At 38.1% G+C, this 23,489-nt stretch overlaps 1 protein-coding gene across 2 annotated transcripts in view; it reads left to right on the forward strand.

The window, feature by feature from the left end:
• The window catches only part of sfswap (splicing factor SWAP), a 118,932-nt gene that overhangs the window by 92,508 nt on the left and 2,935 nt on the right, over window positions 1–23,489 (forward strand). Inside the window, exons 14-17 of one of the 2 annotated variants that reach the window (XM_079835320.1) lie at window positions 7,156–7,475; window positions 15,422–15,568; window positions 18,413–18,577; window positions 19,942–20,014. In XM_079835320.1, coding sequence (XP_079691446.1) covers window positions 7,156–7,475; window positions 15,422–15,568; window positions 18,413–18,577; window positions 19,942–20,014 — 705 coding nt within the window. The remainder of the gene's footprint in view (window positions 1–7,155; window positions 7,476–15,421; window positions 15,569–18,412; window positions 18,578–19,941; window positions 20,015–23,489) is intronic. The other variant, XM_079835321.1, reaches the window with a different exon arrangement.

The raw sequence follows: 23,489 nt of genomic DNA on the forward strand, positions 1-23,489 counted from the left end.
CTTGGATTCGTGCCAAAACAATCGCTCCAAGATCTCTTGAATGAGGTGGTCTTGGGCCCCATTGTAAACGAACTCTGGAGCGGTTCGGTTGAGGTGAGAAAGCAATCTGAACCAACGGACCAATGAACCAAGCGGTATCATAATTCATAGCGGCAAATGTTGTGTCTTTGAAAAAGCCTTGCTTCCCGCTCTAGCTGAAGTTATATAGGCTATATAATAATGGGGGAATGATGGCTACATTCGTATAGTGTTTGCATCAGGGATGGAAATTAGCACCCGCCACCAGCCAAATGCGGGTGATTTTGTGTTGTGGCGGGTAGATTCGCTTCACCTACCGGCCACCGTGGCGGGTAAATAAAAATAGCATAGCCGACTGTTTCAGCTGGACGGCGGACACTTTTAGAGGAGTCACACCTTCAAAAAGAAATGTGCCGTTACAAATCAAATTCACAATATGCAGTAGAGAAGTTAATTTGCGCGTGGTTGCGTTAAGCGGCTTTATTGCCATAGCGGCGGAGTCCCGAGAACATGCGCTGGAAACGTGCGCGGTTTTTTAAAGACATATCGAGCTCGCGTCGCATCCACCGTTTGAACGCAAGAGGATCTCCAGATATAGAGCTGAATAGAAAAAAAGGTATCAATGGGTCTGTCCAGTAACTCGTGATGAACCTCAGGCGAACTGCACACTTTATGAGAAGCATTTCAGTTGCTCAGACTGACTGACTTAAAGCAGCAGCAGTGACACAGAGAGAGACCGGATAGCTGGACCGAATGGCTTCAGCCAAGTGCAAGCAAAACTCACGTAGGCAGGCTATCTGACGTTTCACATGGGGTTTATTATCAGCGCCATTCCCATGCACTAATGGGGTAACGTTAGTTTGCAACACTTCACTGACAACAGCGTTATTGAATGGAAAAATAAACGATAAAGAGCAACAGAAATATATAAAGCATACATGCAGCTCACAGCTCGTGCTCCATCTAAGGACTGCCCACTCAGCGAGTGAGTAAAATAAGTGCCTTCCCCCTTAAAGGAGCAGCACCGAATTGTACTTGTTACAAGGTATAGGTCTATTGTTTTTTTAAATGGATAATATATTTATATAATATTCCATACATTATCAGAGCTTGGCAGACAGAATTATTATATATTTTTAGACCGGTTAATTAATAGATTATAGCCTAATTAATGTTATTATTAATGTATAATTTTAATCATACATAATAAATAATCCTGCCATATAAAGTTTGCCCTTTATTAAAAGAATATTTAGATAAAAATTGGACAAATAATTACATAACAGTCAAAATTTAAGTAAATTAATACAAAATTTAACAATTTTGAATTTCAGAATTGTCAAAAAAGTGATTAGTGGTTCAGAATGACTGCTTAAAGGGACAGTTCACCCAAAAATGAAAATTCTGTCATCATTTACTCACCCTCAAGTTGTTCCAAACATGTACACATTTCTTTGTTATGTTGAACACATTGGAAGATTCATTCCTACTATGGAAGTCATTGGTGCCCCCAAAGCAGCCTGGGTACAAACTTTCAGCAAAATATCTTCTTTTGTGTTCAGCAGAACAAAGAAACTCATACAGGTTTGGAACATCATGAGGGAGAGTAAATGATGACAGAATGTTTTAGTTTTGGGTGAACTATCCCTTTAAAGTGCACCAAATAGGCTTTAGAAATAAATTAAATAATCAAATGTAAAATAATATAAAAATGTTACATTGTCGTGAATGGGTGTCCCTTATTTTGCCACACTGAAGGTGGCAACCCTAGTATGTCGTCAACACGCTTCAGAAGATGCCAAATCTAATAGTTTCATTGTTGGGACTAAAAACCTAAAACTGGAAGCCATAAAAGACCACGAATCATCCAAATGCCACATCCATTAATCTGCCCTACTCATTTAATGAAATTAATATCAGTTCATGGTTTGTGTGTGTATAAGAGAGAAAGAGAAAATGCCAGTATTTCATTGAGACTTGAGATTAAATAAACTGCTGAAGTATTGTAGAGCTTGTAGTATTAATTTTCACATGCAGTTACACATTGTCTGTTAAAAACAAGAAATGGCTGGTAAAAACATTGAGTGGCTGGTAGATTTTGAAATCCACCAGCCACAGTGGCCGGTGGACAAAAAATTTAATTTCCATCCCTGGTTTGCATGTGTGTCTGTTGACAGTTACATAATAAGCTTGTGGAGCGAACTTGTCAATCAACTTGATGGATGGCGCAGAGGCCAACTGACCAATAAGATGACAGTTTTACTCGCATGTGACTTGCATAAACACATTTTGGTTTGTTTTGAAATGTTGCCTTGTGAAAGCTAACCGAACCAAAAAGAAAATGCAACATTGTAACAAATTAAGTCCCTCTTTTGGAAACAAAGCAAACGAACTACAGATCTAAAAAACGCCCTTAGAGACCCCTTTCAGCTTTATGCAAGTCAACAGTTCTCAATCTTAGATGTTCGCAGCACTCTTTTGCTTGTGGTATGGTTCACATAAGGCAGTGCTTTTAGTGATTAGCAAACCCAAAATTCCAATTTAAGAACGGGGCAACAGACCTCCAATATTGACTCATTAATTGAACTCAAGGTTAGTTGACAGTAGGCTAATGAAGTCATTAGCCTACTGTTGGTGTTCACATACTTTTTCCTCCCTGCAATGTGAACTTTTTCCTCCCTGCAATGTGAACATTTTCACGGTGTATTCAATAGAGACACAAAAATGTATGTTTGTTTATGTGTTATTTGCTTAAGTAGACTATTTGTCTATTATTTATGACTTTTTATAACAAAAATCCAGTTAAATCACATACTTTACATATAGGGTTCACATACTTTTTCCATGCATCTCTTTTATTAAAGACAGGATATGCTGCATCACTCAAATGATTAAACTGAAAATTGTGACCAGCTTGCATTGTTTGCATGGACTAAAGGAATTTAAGTCAATTCAACTTTATTTATATAGCGCCTTTTACAATGCAGATTGTTTCAAAGCAGCTTCACAGTGTTAAACAGGAAAATAATGCAACAGAATTTGATTCGGCTGTACAGCCGCTCTGGAGAAAACGGAGATATCATCAGCTCATTTAAATTATCATACATTCAGGGTTCCCATGCTTCTTGAAAGTCCTTGAATTTCAGACACATGGATTCAAGGCCTGGATAGTCTTTGAAAACAAACATAGGTCCTTGAAAGTGCTTGAATTAAGCGTGAACTACATTTTGTTAGAGTAGCATGGTGCTATTACAAAAATGGGCCTTTATGCGCTGCCAAAGCCAGAAAAAAAACAGCGCTACTGATTGGGGAGGAAGCGGGAAAAACCTGAAAAATGCTGTGTGAGCGGGTGGATTTTGTGACCCCATGCAGGCAACTCTGCATAATGAGCACATAACGGGGAGCTTTTAGTGCCAGGGAAGTGCAAATTCAGTGATGCTTGGCTCAGTGTTGAGCTACATAAAAATTGGTTTATCAAAGTTCCAACGAAAAACACTTAATAAAGTAGTGTTTTTAAGCACAGTTTACAGAGGTTACCGGGGAAACCAATATATTTCTGCTGTTCCATAAGCGCCATCTACTGTCAAAGAGTGAAATTGCATTTCCAGCGCATCAGTTGGTTTGTTCAGACTAATGCATATTAACCCATATTTTTACACGCAGCAATTCAAAATATCGGTGTCATCACGCCGGAGACGGGTTTATTAAGGATGACGTGTCGATTAACCAATTATTAAAGAGGAATATTTGAAAAATCGTAGTCATCATGCCGGAGACTGGTTTATTTACTCTGAACCTCTTAGTCATTTTTTCCCCATAATTCCTCATTTGCCATCCAACATGATACAATGGCTTTACCGCTTCCTTTCAACTGCTTACTACTTCTCTTCTCTTCCAACTCTCATAAATCATACTTCTTCCAGCAGCTTTTATTTAGTTTTGCATTTTCACTGTCCAGTGGATGTCAAGCGATTTGGCAGGTACTTATTCGTGGGCACAGAGCAGTAAGAATGCACACTGCGGCTATCAGAATCTTTAAAATCCCTTCATCGTTAGCTGATCTCAATCAGAGATCCTGTGGGAAGAAAGTGTCCTAATGCTTCAAACTAATGTCAAGATTAAAGCTTCCCCATGGTCCCCAAGACCACCACAACAATCCTTTTAGTGGAGTTGCAACAATGTTAAAAATGCTTCAAAGATTTACTACCATGGTTTAGAGATCATGCACATAAAAATGCTGAGTTTGTGTTTTAGAGGAAAAACTTTTTCCTTGTCGGCAAAGAAAATTCTGGAAGTAAATATGAAGACCATTCTTTCGTAATTACGGAGATAATAGCTTTTTAGACTCCCATTAGATGTGACATATTGTACGCAGAGAGAAATGGTAAACAAACTCTACTCCCGTTTCCCTGAAGTACCTTTGGAACAATTGTCCTAAACTCCAAACTCACCAGCTGCTCCTTAGAAAATTAGAAAAACAATAGCCTTTCATTTAGAGAAGCTAAAGAGAATCGTAAATAATGGTTAGTTCCAGGAAGCCCAAACTAATTAGCGTAGCGCTGAGTGTCAGCTCGATGTCTTTGCCAGAGTCACTGTGCCTCAGTATCCGAGGAATCCCGGGAGAGCGAAGTAAACTGTGGCGAAGATCAAAGAGATTAATTCTAGGTGTCATTTATTTGAATGAAAAAGGTGTCTACTTTTGCTGGCTTTAGGAGAGAGAGAGGGATTGACTATCCAGAGTGTTGTGCTGCTGCTCATGCATTTAAATGGCTCTCATAACACACGCCAAATCTGCCTTGTGCAGTCAATGTTTGGGGGAAAATCTGTATGATTGAGGTGATCGTGTCAAAAGTTGAGTAAGATGGATCTACTGACTCTCCTCTGATGATGCTTTCCTGCCCTTTGTGACCTGGAGTGTATGTCTTTTCTGTGAAAAATATATACACGAAAATGGCTTCTGGCTGTAATTGCACACTACCACCTGAGGCACTTCCTCCATGACTTTTCTACAAGCTGTCATCCCAAACATCGATCCAGTAGAGATGGTTTAAAAAAAAAAAAAAACCTACTTTGGTAAAAACTTTGCTTTCTGGTAGTGTCTCTGGAGAATGTGAACTAAATAGCAGCAATTTACCCCGTTTACGTTTGTTTTTCTCTATATATTTCTCTAAGTATGATGAACAGATGAATATGCTGCGCATTTTTTGCTGCAGGCGGAGCAGATGATTTTAGCATCAGGGTTTTAATGACTTTGTATATTTGCTCTTTGTTGTTCTAGGTACCATCTCATTCCATTTACTTCACAACCCCTTAGAAGCTTCAACTATGCCCTCTGTTAGAGTGTCTTATTGTCTGCCTCTCTCTATATATATATATAATTTATCTTTTGTGAACATTTCTCAGCATTTTAGCAATCAATTGGTTAGCGATTTGTGCCATGTTTGTGTGTGAAGCACCTAAATAAAAACGTTTACGAAAGAAATGAGAGGGTTAGACCTTGCCGTTTGCCTTGCCACTCAATCTTTCTCACTCTCTCCCTTTCACTTGGACTTCTTAATAGAGTTCCAATAGTGGAACAGCAGCTGGTTTCCGTACAGTAGGGATTTAGACAAATACTTTCTCCTTATTAACATGCGCAATGACTAAGTGCTCTAACTTCGCTGACCTGGCATTCTCAACTCCTCTCTGTGAGTGTGTATTAGTGGTACTTAATAAGGAAGGCATTGCAATCGCTCATACCTTGAGTTATGGATTTTAACAAACCCCTAACCCTAAGTATTAAACTTCTTAAGTTATTCTTATGCAATCTGTCCTATGACGTTTTTGCTCAAATCATGCGGCATGTTGTGTTATTATTTTTCGAAGAAATTAAAAGCATGCTAAACAATAAAATAGTTGAAAAATCCCAAAATTTGCATTAAAGGTGACACCCAAACCTGTAACCAATATCATAGAGGCATTCCTCCTTTGACTTGGACACCCTAGCAACAGCATCGCAATGCACTAGCAACCAATTTTTTTTCTTAAAATATAAAAATAAATTTACACCTGCCCGATTACATGGACTCTAAAGATATTTCAGAGGACACATTGTCCCTATCTCTCGAAAACAGAAATGAGAGGCCAGACACTCGTGCCACACTCTCCTTTGGGGATTATCTAGCCAAATGTCAACCCTTGAAATCAAACCCAACCCTGCATCCCATTATGTAACTCCAGCTAGGGTGTTATCAAATTGAATACACTTTGTAATCTCCCATCTACACCACCTATTTCAGCACCCTTTTGCCCTGAGCAGCGCTATCTTTTACATAAGAGACGTTCCCATGCGAGATAGAGAGAAGAACACTATTTTGAGATTAATTGGGGCACATGTAAAAATAATTTAGGATGATATTGCGTTCTGGTTCAGTGCTCCAGAACTGTTTTTTTTTTTAATATAATTACCTGTAGCCCTTCAATTTTGAGCCTGACTTTATTGAGCACAGCGCACACTGTCTTCTCTCGTCTTTTCTGCCTTGTGATAAAATTGACTTTTTATTTCCTCGCGTGTGATGAACCGAGACCCGCAGATGTGGTTTTGACGGCATGAGCTGCAACGCTGATTGATGAAATTCCATTTCTGATGTGAATCCAACAGCAGAGGGGATCACATTTAACCAGACAGACACATATTGAAGTGATTACGATTGAAGAGAAAGGCCAATTATGTTTCTGCCAGACCCGTATTATACTGAGAAACAACCAGTATTTTTAATTAGCGCTATTTCTGGGGTGGAAGGAGTGAAGAGGAGCTATTAGGACCTGAGAAAAAAGACTCGGACATGGCTCTGGGGAGCCGTCCACATACATACTAACACTGCTTCCTTTCACATGGAGATATACACTGATGGTGAAAACCTTTCTAAATTGGATACGGTCCCCGAGACCACTCAAAGCCAGTTGTGGCTCTATTGATTGGGGCAGATGCGCAAATTTAGAAAGCCATTGGGACCACCTTTCATCTCAATTTTGTCCAGAGAAAGCAGCCTGATTGGATTTTGCTTATTAAAATTCCAGTTTTCTTTCATGTGCCCATCTGGGTTGCGCTTCAGGTCTCGTGTGTCTAATCCCTCTTCCTGTGTTGTGTCTCTACAGCCATTGGTGTCGACCCTTCACATGAGCGGTATCCCTCAATACGCTTCTCGTATACCAGGCTTTGACTATCAGCCCCTGGAAAACGCACTATCGAGGAGCGCAAACACCCCTGCTTCTCATGTGACCACCTCTTCCGCCTCGTCTACCTCTCGTGGGCCCGAAAGGGACCGGGATAGAGATCGAGAACGGGACAAGAGGAAGAAGAAACACAAGAGAAGGTCTCGGTCCAGGTCCCGCTCACGTTCCAGATCCAAATCCAAAACCAAGCACTCTTTGCCCAGTGCCTACCGCACCTTCAGGAGATCCAGGTATCCGCTGGGGTAACATGTTTCCATGAACGATTTAAACTTTTAAAAAGAGCTTGTTAATTGCTAATGCCCCATGCCTCTGGCTACATTTACTGAAACGTAATTATGTTTTTAAACTGCCTTTTCCATCTTTTCATCCATCCAAAATGTGTTAATCTAAGTGGCCTTTTAAGTTAAATGTAAAATGTGGTTTTAGGGCTTAAAAGTTGGAATGAATTTTAGAAAATTTTACTTATTAAAAAGTATGTGATCCCTGGGGTTTACTGTGGGTTTCTGAATAAATTGGCCCTAAAATGTGATCTGATCTTGTCACAACTATAGACAAACACAATCTACTTGAACACAAACAATGAGGCGTTTTATTGAATTCTGGTATCATTTACTCACCCTCGTGTTGTTCCAAACCTGATTTCTTTTTTTTATTATTATTCAGTACACAAAATATATTTTGAATAAAAAAACTGGTTACCAAGCTCTTTATTACCATTGACTTCTATGTATTTTATGTTTATCAAAAGATTAGAAAGTCATACTAGTTTGGAACAATATGAGGATATAGTTTTGTTAAATTGACATAATTTTCCTTTTTTGGGTGAACTATGTAGGGTCTCAGTGTTCACCAAACAATTTCTCTAATTGCAGATCAGATTTTCACATAGGATTTCTGGAAGAATTTAGGAGGAATGTCTAAAAACTAATGACCAGTATATGCAGAAATCAAGGGTAAAGCCAAGGGTTCACATACTTTTTCCTGCATCTGTATTCAGTAAAAACACGTGGGGAGAGTGGCTTGTCAAAAGTTTTGTCCCCAAATAGCCCACCTCTAAACTTTTGTTCACCCCTCAGCCGCCCTCATTTTTTAATTTGTCTTCTTTATTGGAAATCAAGACTGATTTGTCATTATCCGGGGCTGAAGTTGCAGTAATTACAGTCCCCTCATCACGACCGTCCTGACATGCCATAATATAATTTCTAGAGATTAAATCATTTCGGCCCCAGGATTTAAATCACTTACACTGTGTAAAAAGTCTCACTGTCTCTCTCTCTCTCACTCTCTCTCCATTTCTCACACTCTCTGGCTCTTTTCCTTGGTTATATTTCCATGCAAATTTGCCAAATAAGGGCAAAAAGTATGGCTATAACTCAGATGAACCTGCTAGGTGAAATATTGTAAGGAGTAAAACGGTTTCCTCTAATACCAGATAAGAAAATTATGTATATATATATATATATATATATATATATATATAATGTTTATGTTTGTGTGTGTGTGTGTGTGTGTATGTATGTAGTAAATCTGTCTGTGTAAAAGAGAGATTGAGATGGTTTTGGGCAGAAGCTCTTCTTAGACTACTAATCTAGTTTGGCTGAGCCCCTGTGGGGCTCTGTAGATATCGCCTTGGCCTTAGCCATGTTCTCCAGCTTCCTATCCCTGATGGTTTTCTTATTCCTCTGTTATTGAACTGCAGTTCATCCGCTTACTCCATAGGCTTCGCACCGCTGTGCAGACTGCAGCGTCTGCATTAGATGACAATCCCATCTTCTTCTAATCCAGATCGTCCCACATCCAAGTTAATTTCTCATCGGGTATGGCTCCATCATGGCTTTCTAGTGTTGCCCTTTCCCATTAATCCTCAGATGACCTGAGATAATGAAAGCGTCTGTAGTGGCACTACACCTTGGTCTACACTCACCCTGTCTGTCATTTCCCTCCACAACCATGTCATTAGCAGGCCTGGACACGTACGTTTCTCAAGCCAGATATGTGACCCTGTGGTTTTGACCTTGTTCCCTGATTGCTGTCGAGTGTTGGAGGGGCTTCAGACCATGAGTGTTTGTTTTACAGCAGGTCAGCTCGTGTTTGGACTGAGTCCTGGTCAAGAGTGTCTGAGCATCGCCACTTTAGCAAAGAAAATTACTATTAAATGTGTTCAGCTGTCACCTTTTGTATTCTTCCCCAGTAATTTGCCATTCTTTGCGAGCTTATTTTTAGCTCGAGAGGAATTTAATAAACTATTTATCATGTAGGCATGAGAATACTGAGGTAAAGAGCTATAGTACGTCAAGTTTTCAAATACTAGGAAGCAGGTTTTTAAAGAGTGTTTTTAGGTGTAGAACTGATTTTTTTTCTGATACCCTTCAAGTATTACATTTCTTAATGTACTACAGATTCAATTTAAACTGTTCTGTAGATTTTGAAAATCACCTTTTGACTTGCATGGGTAGAAATTGTTTTAAAATCTAACCGACAGTGATGGTATCATTGTAATATTTTCAATTTAATTGTTGTTGAGTGAGAGTGTGAGTGTGTGTGTGTTTTTTTTTAATGCACAAAATCATTAGGATATTAAGTAAATATGTTCCATATAGATATTGTGTAAATTTCCTACAGTAAATATATTACAAATTTATTAGTAGTAGTATGCCTTGCTAAGGACTTCTCAATATTTCGATTTTTTTGCACCCTCAGATTCCACATTTTCAAATAGTTGTATCTCGGCCAAATATTGTCCTATCCTAACAAACCATACATCAACAAATGTATGTGTGTTTTTATTTATTTTTTATATTGGATATACACTACCGTTCAAAAGTTTGGGGTCAGTCAGATTGAAATAGAAACAATACATTAATGTCACTTTTGCTCAATGTATTGCATCTTTGCTGAATTCAAAAGTGTTAAAAAAAATGTCTTACTCCAAACTTTTTAATATATGTGTATAAAAAAACAGATGTTTTAATTACTTTTATTTCACCAAATGCAAATCAAGGTAGGAGAAAAGTCTTCTAAATGCCTAGTAAGATTACAGTGAAATGGCTGTTTTAACTTTAACACCATTTTATCTTTTTAATAGTGACTACAGCAATGATTTTGCGTCAGTTTACCTTATTTAGTGAAGTATCTAGCTTAAGCTTTTATTTCATCATAATTATAATACAACAAAGAAACCAGAAACTGCTTTGGATGCAGCTTTAATAAGTGGTTTAAAACAAACATTAGTACAAACCTGAGCCCGATGTGTCTGGGTTTTTTTTATTATAGCTTTCATTAATAACAAGCCCCATATCTCAGTCGGTGACTCTGACACTGAGCATGGACATTAAATTAGTAATACTAGGGCCTGAAGTAATGATAAAGCTCCTGTTTTCTGACATCAAACATGGCCTGTGTTGTGCCTCTAATTTTTGTCAGCGCTAATAATAACGGTGTCAGTATTTAAGCTACTCACTCATTTTTATTTGCTGCCTCCTGACACCTGACATCTCTCGTTTCCAGCCGGCACATCAACACCAGAGACCAGGCTAACATTTATCCGTAATGAGTATATCTGTCCAGTGTAGCGGAAAAGGGAAAGAAAAATGTAATTCACCCTAGTCCCAATTATAATAAATTAAGACAAATGTATTATGGGGGAAAGTAGTTTCCTCTTCATCAAATAATATCTTTAACGCCCCTGCATCAGATTATTAATGATTAGATTTAATGTCTGTTTTTCTTCTTTGTGTCTGTATAAAAAAAAAAATTCTCTCTCTGTTCCCGACCCCCACATTTTAATTGCTTTTCTACTTTTCAGTACATTCTTAGTTTAAAGGGTGTGTGTGCATACAAGGTATTTATTTTAATTCGCATTATCCTTCTGTGTGGGTCTATACATGTGTGATTACATTTCAACCCACGCACACCTATAATAACGGCCCATCCATTTTGTTACAGGAATGTGTTCGTCAACATTAGATTGGATTTTCCAAGGTTCAGTGAGGCTCATTTTGTACTGTTATTGAACATTAACTATACGGCCGTGTTCTGCAGCAAATTAAAACATTTAATTAATGTTTATAATATGCAATACTTTTTTTAAATCACTAGTTTTTGCTTTTTTTTTATATATATATATATATATATATATATATATATATATATATATATATATATATATATATATATATATATATATATATATATATATATATATATATATATATATATATATATATATATATATATATATATATACATATATATATATACATATATATATATACATATACATATACATATACATATACATATATATATATACATATACATATACATATATACACATATACATATACATATATATATACATATACATATACACACACCGCGATAGTCCGCACACTGTCCGTGTGACATAATTTCCGTCATTAAAGGGATAGTTCACCTAAAAAATTTAAAATCTGTCATCGGTTTCTCACCCTCATGTGGTTCCAAACCTGTATGAATTTCTAAAGATATTTTGAAGAATATGGGTAACCAAACAGTTGATGGGCCCCATTTACTTCCATGGTATTTTTTTTATGCCATGGAAGTCAATGGGGCCCGTCAACTATCATATTTTGTGTTTAGCAGAGTAATGAAGTTCACACAGGTTTGGCGACTTGAGGGTGAGTAAATGATGACTATTTTTGGGTGAACCATCCCTTTAAGAGGGTCCACGGATATCCGCACACCTACTGCTTGCAGCCCAATTTTTGTGTCTGTATGGACCATACATGGGCAATATACGGCCCGGGGGCCGGATCCGGCCCGCATAGTGCTTCAATCCGGCCCCCGCGATGCGCTCGATGTGCTGGCAATTTGGATGAAAGTTGAATTTTTGTATTCAGGATTACAAATGAAATGTTTAAGCTTATGATCGTTATGGTCGCATATATGGGATTTTTACTTCTGTGCCCCTGAGACGGTCCCACATGCTATTTAGAATGTTCAGTGACGTCGCATGACTGCCGGTGTCCTGACATTTCATCCTACCCGTCAGATTGTCCTACCAAGGCTTACTGCGCATGCCCACATCAATATTTTTTATTTTTTATATTTACATTTTAAGGGTAGGTTTAGGGTAGGGATAGGGGTAGGTATGGATATTAATGGATATTAATGAAGCAAATCACATTAATATGATTCTGGTAGCACAATCTGATAAGAAGCATTTTACATCCATATTTAATATTTATTTATTTAAAATATTTACATAGTTTTAAGGGTAGGTTCAGGGTAGGAGTAGGTATGGATATTAATAAAGCCTCAAATCAGATGAATATGATGCTGGTAGCACAATCTGATAGGCAGCATTTTTTGCTGTCGAATCGTGCTACCTAACGTTACTGTTTTAATGGGAGGTAGCAAAATCTGACAAGGTAGGACAAATCGACAGAACACCGGATTCAAACTGTGCTGTTGCGCGTTGGTTGGCGGCTTGGCGCTGAGCCAGAGACGGACGAGCTCAGCGTCAGCGCTGTCATATATCACAACTATGCAGTTTTTTCCTACCTCATAATGTTTATTTTAGGTTTCAGACATTTCAATACACATTAGCACGAGTAAAACAATACATTTAGAGTTTGTAAAATACACACTGATGTCTGTGGAAGCAGCAATAACAATCTATTCAAATATAATTTTTCCGAAGTGATATTATATCAGACAAACATAGTGGAAGTAACTATTAAGTCTACTCTATTCTTGTTACAGTTCACCGGCCACTTTCTTGCAAGTATTTCGGGAGAAACTGATGACCCTGATTCTCGGAATAAAAGCGATGCATCTGTAACGCCCGTAATAGTGTTATTGTGGGTGCGGTGTCACGTGACAAATATGACGCATCGCCATGGAAACATTAAGGGGGAACAATCTAAAATAGGAATCGCCTTGAAAAAACTCACTGGGGACGCTGGCTTATCTTTTTATTAAGCTAGTTATCAGTGTGTATTGATCATTAATGGTATAAAGTTAAACAACATTGTTCAGTTTCATGTTGCTATTTCTTATGCATGTCCTGTAGGTGGTGATGATGATACAGATTACAGCTACATCAAATTTACATTTTGTGAGACGCATAGGACTATTCCATGTTGTTAATTCTTTCAAGCAAACATACGTGTGATGAAGTTGATCTGCACTTAAATTGTGTTCTATTTTATAAAAGATTTAAACAACATATGTTAAAAAAAGAAATGACAAAAAAAGGAATAATAACAAGTGAAATAAGATGAATATGTTTTTCATTCAGTGATGAAGTTATCCCCAATTAAATTTGATAATTCCAAGCCAGATTGCCTGAAGTCTGTATGTTAATGTAACCTGCACACATACATTTGCAGTTTTGTTAATAGTTTTCGATCTTGAATAGCTACAGCTGATATGAATGACAGTTGAACAATATGCAGGGTAGTGTAAATTAATCCTTTTAAGTAAATCCAGTTATTGTAACCTTAGAGTAGACTATGTCAGACAGGCCTAGCAAAAATATATATCAGGCCTTGAAATAGGCTGGTAAAAGTCAAAGTAACTGTAGCATTATACATATCTGCATTTAATTAATTTGTACGATTTAATCATGTAACTATGTTTAATTGCAATTGTCCAAAGTGTGGCCCTCCGTTTACTTTGCCAAAGTAACTGTGGCCCTCAGACTAAAACTGTTGCCCACCCCTGGTATGGACGGTGTGCATACAACAGCCTAGCACAAGGTGAAGGTTGAGATGTAAGAGTCCACTAGGTTGCAATACGCAGTTGTGATGTATTGTGTAGTACTCAAAGAAGAGCAATACATAACGACACGCTGCTCCAAGAACAGTAAACAAAGCAACTTATCATCCTCCATCTTTTTTGTTTTGGTTCTTGTTCTAAACTTTGCATGCAATGGCGGATCTTTTCTTCTATTCTTCTATTCTTCCGAGGGAATGTCCTGTAAATGGCATGACTCAGTGCTGCCCTCTGATGTCTTGTAAAGTATAGAAAAGCAATTGTACTGCTCACGTGTCAGACTCCTCCATTGGCGCTCAGTTGAGTATACTTTGAAAGCTGTGTGGACTGCAGACATAGAAAGCCCCAGTCCTTAATGCACTACTTAAAAAAAAAATTTAAAAATAAAAAAATATAAAAAAAATGTGCACATTGGCCCCTGTCCATCATGGCCTCCTAATCATCCCCATATATATATATATATATATATATATATATATATATATATATATATATACACGATTGGTATCATCCCTCAGTCTCCTCTCCACCAATCAGCTGGTGTGTGGTGGGCGTACTGGCGCAATATGGCTGACGTCGCATCATCCAGGTGGATGCTGCACATTGGTGGTGGTTGAGGAGATTCCCCCTTCTATGTAAAAGCGCTTTGAGTGAGTGCCTAGAAAAGCGCTTTATAAATGTAATTAATTATTATTTTATTATTACTTGCTGTCAGTGAAATCTACTATAAATGTGCCAATTGTATCTTTATTGTAAACTGTAGATTGTAGCTACCTTCACTCTTGGCATTTAAAATGTGCTGTTTGAGATCAGTCTCAGACAGCTTGCACTGGAAAACAATGCTCACTGATTTGCCCAAACATTTCTTCATTGTCTTGCAGTGTTTACAGTGATTACTTTCGTGTACGTCTAGTGTAAGTCTATGACTGTCGATGATAAAAGCGTGATTTCTCACCACACCTGTTTCAGTGATTCATATCAGATACTGGCAGGACATTTTATATGTGGTTTTCAAAAGAAAATGTATTATCAAAGATTAACAATGAAATCTCACTCACAAGTAAAACTTGTTATTTAACTATATAATTTATATTTCCTGGTATTAATGTCATCCACACAAAGTCTTGCATTATTTGTTTAATTTCCATTTCATTTTTACTGATATTTTATTCATGGTAATAGTTTCTGTTTACAATAATAACCTTGACACAAGGTTCATGAGCTCAACTCCTCAGTTACTTGTCTTTTCAAACTCTCTCCATCTCTCAAAAGGGGTTTGAAGAGATAATGGAGAGCAGAGAACCATCATCAACTGTCACTTAACTTACCAGCATTGATGAGTCTAACGTGTGGGCTGATTTCTAAACTGACCATGTTTTTTTTATGTGCCTTCTCTTTCTTTCCTTCCAATCTCTCCCCCCCGGCTCAGGTCTCAGTCTCGTTCCCCCGGCCGCAGAGACAGGCGAGCTCGCTCTTCAGAGAGGAAGCGTGACGAGAGGGAGAAGGAAAGCTACAGTGCAAGCACCTATCGCCTTGGCAGCAACCCAGCACTTGGCAGGAAGCGCTCCAGATCAAGGTGGGTTTGACATTTAGGCCACATCACACATTTTTTGGATCACTGTTTTTTTTGTTTTTTTACCTGACAATTTTTTAGTAATGTGTTTGTTTAAATGCATTTTATAGACTACTATTCAAAAGTTTGGGGGTCAGCAGGATTTTTTTTTTTTTTTTTAAGATAAATAATAGTTTTATTCAGCAAAGATGCATTTAAATTGATCAAAAGTGACAGTAGAGACATTGTTACAAAAGATTTCTGTTCAAATAAACACTGTTCTTTTGAACTTTCTATTCATCAAGGAATGCTGAAAAAATGGTATCAGTTTCCAAAAAAATATTAATCAGCACAACTGATTTCAACATAGATAATAATAGTTTTTTGAGCACCAAATCAGCATATTTAGAATGATTTCTGAAGGATCATGTGACACTGAATACTGGCTGCTAAAAATTCAGCTTTGCCATCACAGGAATACATTACATTTTAAATATATTCAAATAGAAAACAATTATTTTAATCTGTAATAATAATAAGAGAATTCTTGGAAAAACATTACAAAATCCTACCTACTCCAGATGTGGCAGAAAGATTTTTCTGTGTTTTATTATTATTATGTTAATACTACATATTTAGTCTATTTACACTGGCACATGTTATGAATACAAAATATAATGACAGCAGGAAGAACATGTGTTTGTTTTAACGGCAGCTGTGATGGGGTCTCTTTTTAAACCCTCTAGCTGTATATCATCTCAAGGAGAGGTTTGGCTGATTGTCAGCATGCTTGCTGCTGTTCACAGTGGGTAAAAAGTGCTTTCCTGGTGTTTCCCCAGAGTCTGCACCAAGCATGATCTTTTCATTCGCTGTAATCCTTCTATTGAAGAGTCCTGTGAGACTCCACTCCATGACACTGCTATCATCACCTATCCCTCTCTCTCATTTCCTCTACTTTGCCATTATTTTCTTACCAACACCTATAAGGTGCTAAAGCACAACAGAAAGAGATGGTCGTGACGACTTCTCAGATCTCACCCGGCTTTTATGTCACCTGGTCTTTATCTGTGCGGCCCACTCTCTCTAGTACTCTTTCTCCATATTTTGCTGCCGTGGAGGTTGCAGAAAGCGAGGACACACTTTTTAAACATTCCCTTCAAAGGGATAAAAAAGCTCTGCATCTTTCATTACACCCTCGACCCTTTCTGGTTTGAAACGAGAGAGGAATTGAGGATGAGAGAGAGATGGTTAGATCACTTGCATGTTTCAGTGAGGTTTGGTTTGATTTGCTGAAGTGATGATAGAAGCATCTAGGATCCAAAACCTCGCTTACTGTACATACTAGCAGAGGGCGTTTGAGTGCCAGAGTGTCTGCCTTTGACCCAGCAGCAGCTGTTGTCTTGGAAATATAACACAACAGCTGGGGTAGGAAAGAAATAATTTAATGACAGTAAAATCATTTGTTTTCTCCATAGGATCATATATTGTTAACAAAATATGTAAACCTTTCCCGACAGACCAGCCACGAGGTTAAGCAATAGTTTAGGCTTCTGTAGAAACCATAAGTGACTGGGATTTTAACTGCAAAAAAACAATAAAAAAAACAAAAAAACTGCACTACCCATGAAGTCAGAAAAATCTGTATCCTATGCATTTATATATAGAATATATCTGAATATTATACTGTAAATATGCACACATGGTACTATGATTAAACTATGATTAGATGATGAGGTCTTGCCTTGCAATTAATTCAACACATAATTCTTAATTAGAATTAGAGTTTTAGAATTTCATTAAATTAATATTTATAAACTATTTATAAGTTGCTACTGTTCTGATTCATCTCAGAGCTGAATAGCTTTACTTGTATCTTAAGTTTTTATTTTTATTTTAAGTTTGAGAAAATGAATGCAGAAAAATACGTCTAGAAGTACATCTAGAAGTCACTGTTAAAGTCCACACTCCATACTCCCCTGTACAATAAACCAATAGGTCATCTTAACCTTGCCAATCAGATACAGTAGGTGAGAGGTATTATGCGTTTCTGTCTATTTTAGATGAACTTGTGTTGATCCTGTATTGATTCAATTAGTCGTAATACTGTATGCCCCTTGTGGAATTCTTGGCGCGTCTGCATTTTTAACCTTGTGTCCACTCTCCAAACAGGTCTTGTTATTTTGCTACAATGCCACAGGTAATTAGAGGTCACTATGCCCATTAACGGAAGTTTAGTGCTCCTTTAAAAATTTATTTTTCCCACTAAAGGACATACCCAATGTATTCAAATAAAATATTCATAAAGGACAGCCTTGGAGATAAAGTCCCCTTGATATGGACTGTGTGTGCTTTTTCTCTGGAGAGAGAGCACACACTTGACTTATGTATGTGTGGATGGCCTATTTGAGTCCCCTTGCTGATGCAGTGGTGGATCATGGGTCTTGGTAAAGGGGCGTTTGGATGTTTTAAGACTCCACATTGGGCCAGAGTGTTACCTCCTGTCACACAGTGACTCTCACTTCACTGCACCGTCCCCAGAGTCATGAGAAACACGGCTTTTTACCTCTATCATATGAATTTAAAGGAATAGTTAATTTATTTTTTGTTGTTCTAAACCCATGACTTTCTGTCTTCTGTGGAACATGAAAGGAAAAAAGCACCATGAAAGTATCTATACTTTTATCTTGTGTAATATTCCAACTCTTCTGAAGCCATATAATAACTTTGTGTGAGAAATAAGGCAAAGCAAGGCAAGCTTATTTACGAAGCAGTACATTTCATACACAGTGGTGTAACCAAACATGATGCATCAAATTTTAATGTGCATGTTTTGGGCTGATGTATTACTTCTCTAACTCTCTTTTTCAGATCGCCTCATGAAAAGAAGAAGAGGAAGAGTTCAAAGCCATCACACCATTTAAAGGGTTCCTCCTGTTCGCCATCGGCATCCCCTGACAGAAGTGGAGCTGTGGCCAGAGTCTCCGCAAGCCCCTCCCCTGCCACAAGCCCCGCCTCCAGCTTGGGGAGGTCCAGGTAAAGGGCATCTCTCTCTGGTCCCTTTAGTGAACAACCAGTCAGCGTGAACCTCGCAAGAGTGTCGCCCACCATCTGAAGCTCAGTCTGCTTCAGTCAGAATCATAGATTTCCAAGCATATTTTTTCCCACTTTGTTGCAATATTAATTTAAGCTTTGCCAGGAGCACAGTGTGTGAGACACAAAGATGGCCTGTGCTGTAGCTTTTTTGATTTGGAAGATATGGTTTTAGGTATGATGTGACAACTTGATTAATTGTTGAACGAAGCATGAAAGTCTTTGGCGCTCAAAATCAGCCATTGTGACGTTTTAATTAAGTTGTTTGACAGCATAATATGCATGAATTTTACAAGAATTGTCATAGATTTTCTTCATTATGGATTGATTTTGATTCAAAAACCTAAAAGAACACACTGAACGTGGTTATTGGACACAGGGACTGACCTTTTGTCTCACAACTTCTCAAGTTTCATCAAAAAAGTTGCTTTAAACTCCCTCAGCCTTCAGTTGTTTTTTTGCTGCTTAATTTTTTACCTCCCACTGTGAGTCTCTCTCCAAACTTTGTTTTTATTTGTGCAGTTGTTGTGTCTCTTCCGGCGTTGGGTGAATATTTCATGACCTTCTTCTGGTCGCTCCGTTTCAGCCTGAGATGTCTGTGGTGGTTACATACTCACCAGTCATCATGAATACTGTATTTGGGGTGTTTTTTACAAACCTGGCCAAATGGCAGACCCCTGTTTTTCTTTTTGACTTTCGCAATAGCGTTTTTGCTGGGTTACCAAAGAGCTCTATTAAAACACTTACAAAAGAATTCTGAATGCAGCTGCATGAATGTTAACTTGCTCTAAGATCCGAAATGCATTCCGATATCTTCACTGGCTGCCTGTATCATTCAGAGTTCAATTCAAGATCCTCTTATTAGTTTTTAAATTACCTTATGGTACTGCCCTAATATACCTTTCTAATTTGTTGAATAAATATGCTCCAGCAAAGATTGCTTCAAACATCCAATATTAAAGGGATAGTTCACCCAAAATGAAAATGATCCCATGATTTACTCACCCTCAAGCCATCTAGGTGTAAATGACATTCGTCTTTCAGCCGAATACAATCGGAGTTATATTAAAAAATATCCCGGATAATCCAAGCATTATAATGGCAGTGAATTATAATTATAATCCCTTTAACTTGTTGGTTGTATTAAAAACGCAGCTAAAAATTGGTGAGTCAGCCTTTAGTCATTTCGGTCCCAAGCTATGGAATTCTATTCCTTTCTTTTCTGTGAATGCACACATGTATTTCTCTTCTGTAAAGCACTTTGTAAAGACTTTTTAAATAACGCTTTACTTCTTTTTGTTAAACAGGGATGGCTCTCAGGAGAAAGACAAGCAAGTGTCCTCCACTATTGTCTCTTCCGTGCAAACCAAAATCACTCAGGTATGTCATTTAAGAAATTATAAACTTTCATATAACAACATCACTTTTGTGTAAACTGGGGCTTTCAATTGATTACAATATGTTAAATTGAAATAATTACGAAATGCCGCTTAAATTTAATCACAATTTCATACATCAATATTTGCAGAGGACTAACATCAAATGAAGATATTCGTTAAGACGTAATTTTTTCAGTTTATATTTTATTTATTCGCTCTTTCCTTTTTATTATATAGAACATTGGGGATTTATCAGGACTACATTTTGTTTCTTTTTTCTGGACAGTCGAAATTGATAATTTTGCATCTTTTTCAGCAGCAGTTTAATAGTATATAAATTGTGTTATTTTATATAATATTAAATGTTATTGAAGCCCATAAACCTTCAGATTTCAAGGAATTGTAAGCTTTTTTTTCCAAAACAGGTATTTGTAATGTCAAAATGTGTCTTGACAAACTTTGCTTTTCTAGTGAATTGAAAATGAATTTCAGTTCGTTTTAATTCTACTTCCTTAAATTAGAAATGGAATTATACATCAATATAACATTTGTATTTATATTTGACTTATTCACTCTTTACTTTTAACGTGCCACTTCTTTCTACAAAACACTTTTTTCATGGTTTTTCAAAATAGGTGACTAAAATATAACAATATACTTTTTGACTAAAAGTTTGATTGCAATTTGTACGTTAAGCAGTTCGGGCTGAATTCAATTGTAGGGTTGAGGTTTTAGAATAAACCTTCATCCAGAATGCTTGAGAAATATCAATATAGTGCTACCTTGCAAACACTATAATAAGCACAAAAAAAAACTTTTGCTACCCCTGTTTAATTCAGTGCCTAAGGGGAAACTGTGAAATTGTGTTGCAGAGCTGAGGAGACCCTTAGACGCTTAGTAAGGCTTTAATATATGTAATTTAGGGCCAGACGCTCTCAGTGGTCTGTGTTTGCTGAGCCCTACGTGCTGAAACTGAGAAATCCAGTGTTTTGGTTGCATGACCCTGTCGCCAGGCGTGGGTATGTATGTGTGTATGTACGGAAAAAGGGAGCTTGTCGCTATCGCATGCTGATTCAATGCAGCTGTCAGTCTCTGCAGCTCTGTTATGATCTCTGGCCTTGTGCGGTGAGGATGAAATGCATAGTACGCTCGCTTTCCTTCCCTTTGCTTATTGTTATACAGAGCAGACAAAGGTAGCTACTGTATGCGTTTAAAAAAAAGTTAGTTGTGTCAGAGAAAAGGTTGCGAGAAATGCCTAAGAAGATAAACAAAGTACACTGCACTGAGTTTCGCTCGCAGCCATCTGATCCTCAACAAAAAGAAGTCAGCTGCATAAGTCTTTTTATTTTAGCCCTCTCTGTTCTACAAAAAAAAAGTCTACGGTCTTGACATGGTTTCAGATCTTTTGGAAACCTAATTCACTTCCCTTTTCTCCCGGTGTACGAAATCATTTCTGACACCTCACAACTGGGGCAGGACTTCCAGGGGGCAATGTCTTGCAAAAACGAGTTGGCTCTTATTAAAACCAGCAACTGCTGCTCGAATCAATGGAAGCATGGTTCACCTTGACAAATAACTACCGGCAGGAACTTCTGCAGGCCTGTGCATGCTTACATTTCAGTTGCGTGAGGAAGTCCCTCCATCCCTAGTTGCCCCCTCTAGCCCAAGCAGTGAAAGCTCCGGGCCGCACGGACCACCCGTAGATCCTGTGGTAGGGAAGCAGGTTTCAGCTCAGCTCAGTTTGATCCCTTGCCCGCAGCCCTACCTCACGTAACTCTGATCGGATCCTCCAGAGGAGAATGTTCCAGCTCTGACATGCACATCCTGACTATTGATAGAGGAAGAAGTGCTCTCATGAGGCGCTCCGGTGCAGACGGTTTTTTTTTTACAACCGGCAAATGAAAAGCTGTAACATTAAAGGCTGGGGAAGCGTGTTCTCGATCTTAGCACAACTCCCCTGGGATTTTACAACCCCTCTATCTGCCTGTCAGCCGAACAACAAGGGAGGCTGGTTTATGGTCCTCCGTGAGGAACATAATAGTCTCTTTTTCTTTTCTTGGGCTCTGTGCCGTCCTCCTCATCCTTAAAATTTTGGTGCTGCTTTTCTTATTTGCCACTGATTAGCAATGGGTGGCACGTTAAGGATGGCAGGTGAATGATGGTTTGATCAGGAGGCGTTTATGGGTTGCAAAATGCACCCTGGCAGGTTATGAGTGCATTACTGTTGTGCGCAAGATAAGGCACCGAAAAAGTGTTGCGGTTCCAAAGTTCCCCCGCTGTGACTGGGGGGGGAAAGACATAAGTTTGTTCATGCCTTTATTGAATAGGACCGTATGCAGATCAGAAAGGAAAGCATGGAGACCTCAAGTCGGGACTGGAACTCGGGAACCATTGCAAGGCTATTGACTCGCACAAAAAAATGGAGTGAGCTCAGAGTGATATTGAGTGTGAGATTTTAAAATAGCTTTTAAATGGCCTGGGCCTTTGATTGAACTGCCACCTCTTTGAACTCAAAGTGAGGTGATCCTCTGAACTCTGAAAGTGTGGGCACGAATGTGGGTTATCTGTCAAATTGCTTCGAGGTCTGGGCCCAAATAGCTACAGAGAAACCAACCAACTGCAAAAAGCAGTTCTTAGTCACAGTTACGACTAGCTTGTTTAGTCGTTTTTCGTCAGAAAGCAACAGCGCTTATGCTTCCATCATGCGAGAGTTGAGTTGGGCAGCCACATCCTCAGATATCCTCACACTTCAGCCAGCTGTGGTCTCATAATGAGCTGTAATCATACTGAAGATGTCCTCCTTTCATTGCAGTAATCTGCTCGGGTCAGCTGGAAGCTCAGCGAGCCTTTTATCCCAGCTTAGTCCTGCCACTCTAATGTACTGGATCAACACACTATGATCAGAGTCATATTCTCACTGGTTCTTCGGGGGTTTTTTTAGCATGTACATGCGTTCAAGTTGTGGTATATGTGTTTTGTGGTCATGCATTTCGAAATTATAGCAATACATATTTTGGGGTGCAATCTACTTGCATGCTTGTCTAGATCAGAATTAGTGTCAATCAGTAATTGTGTCTCTTTAAAATCATGAGTTGGATTTTTAATTTAATTATCTATCTATCTATATATCTATCTATCTCTGCCTATCTATCTACCATCTCATCTCTGTTGTCTATATCTATCTATATATCTATCTACCATCTATCCATCTATCTCTCTGTCTGTCTATATCTACTGTATCTATATATCTCTCTGTCTGTCTATATCCACTCTATCTATCTGTGTTTATCTATCTATCTATCTCTGTCTATCTATCTACCCATCTCATCTCTGTCGTCTATATATCTATCTATCTATCTATCTATCTATCTATCTATCTATCTATCTATCTATCTATCTATCTATCTATCTATCTATCTATCTATCTATCTCTCTATCTATCTATCTATCTCTCTATCTACTCTATCTACTCTATC

Source organism: Gobio gobio (genome assembly GCF_949357685.1).
Source record: "Gobio gobio genome assembly, chromosome: 14".
Taxonomy (NCBI): domain Eukaryota; kingdom Metazoa; phylum Chordata; class Actinopteri; order Cypriniformes; family Gobionidae; genus Gobio; species Gobio gobio.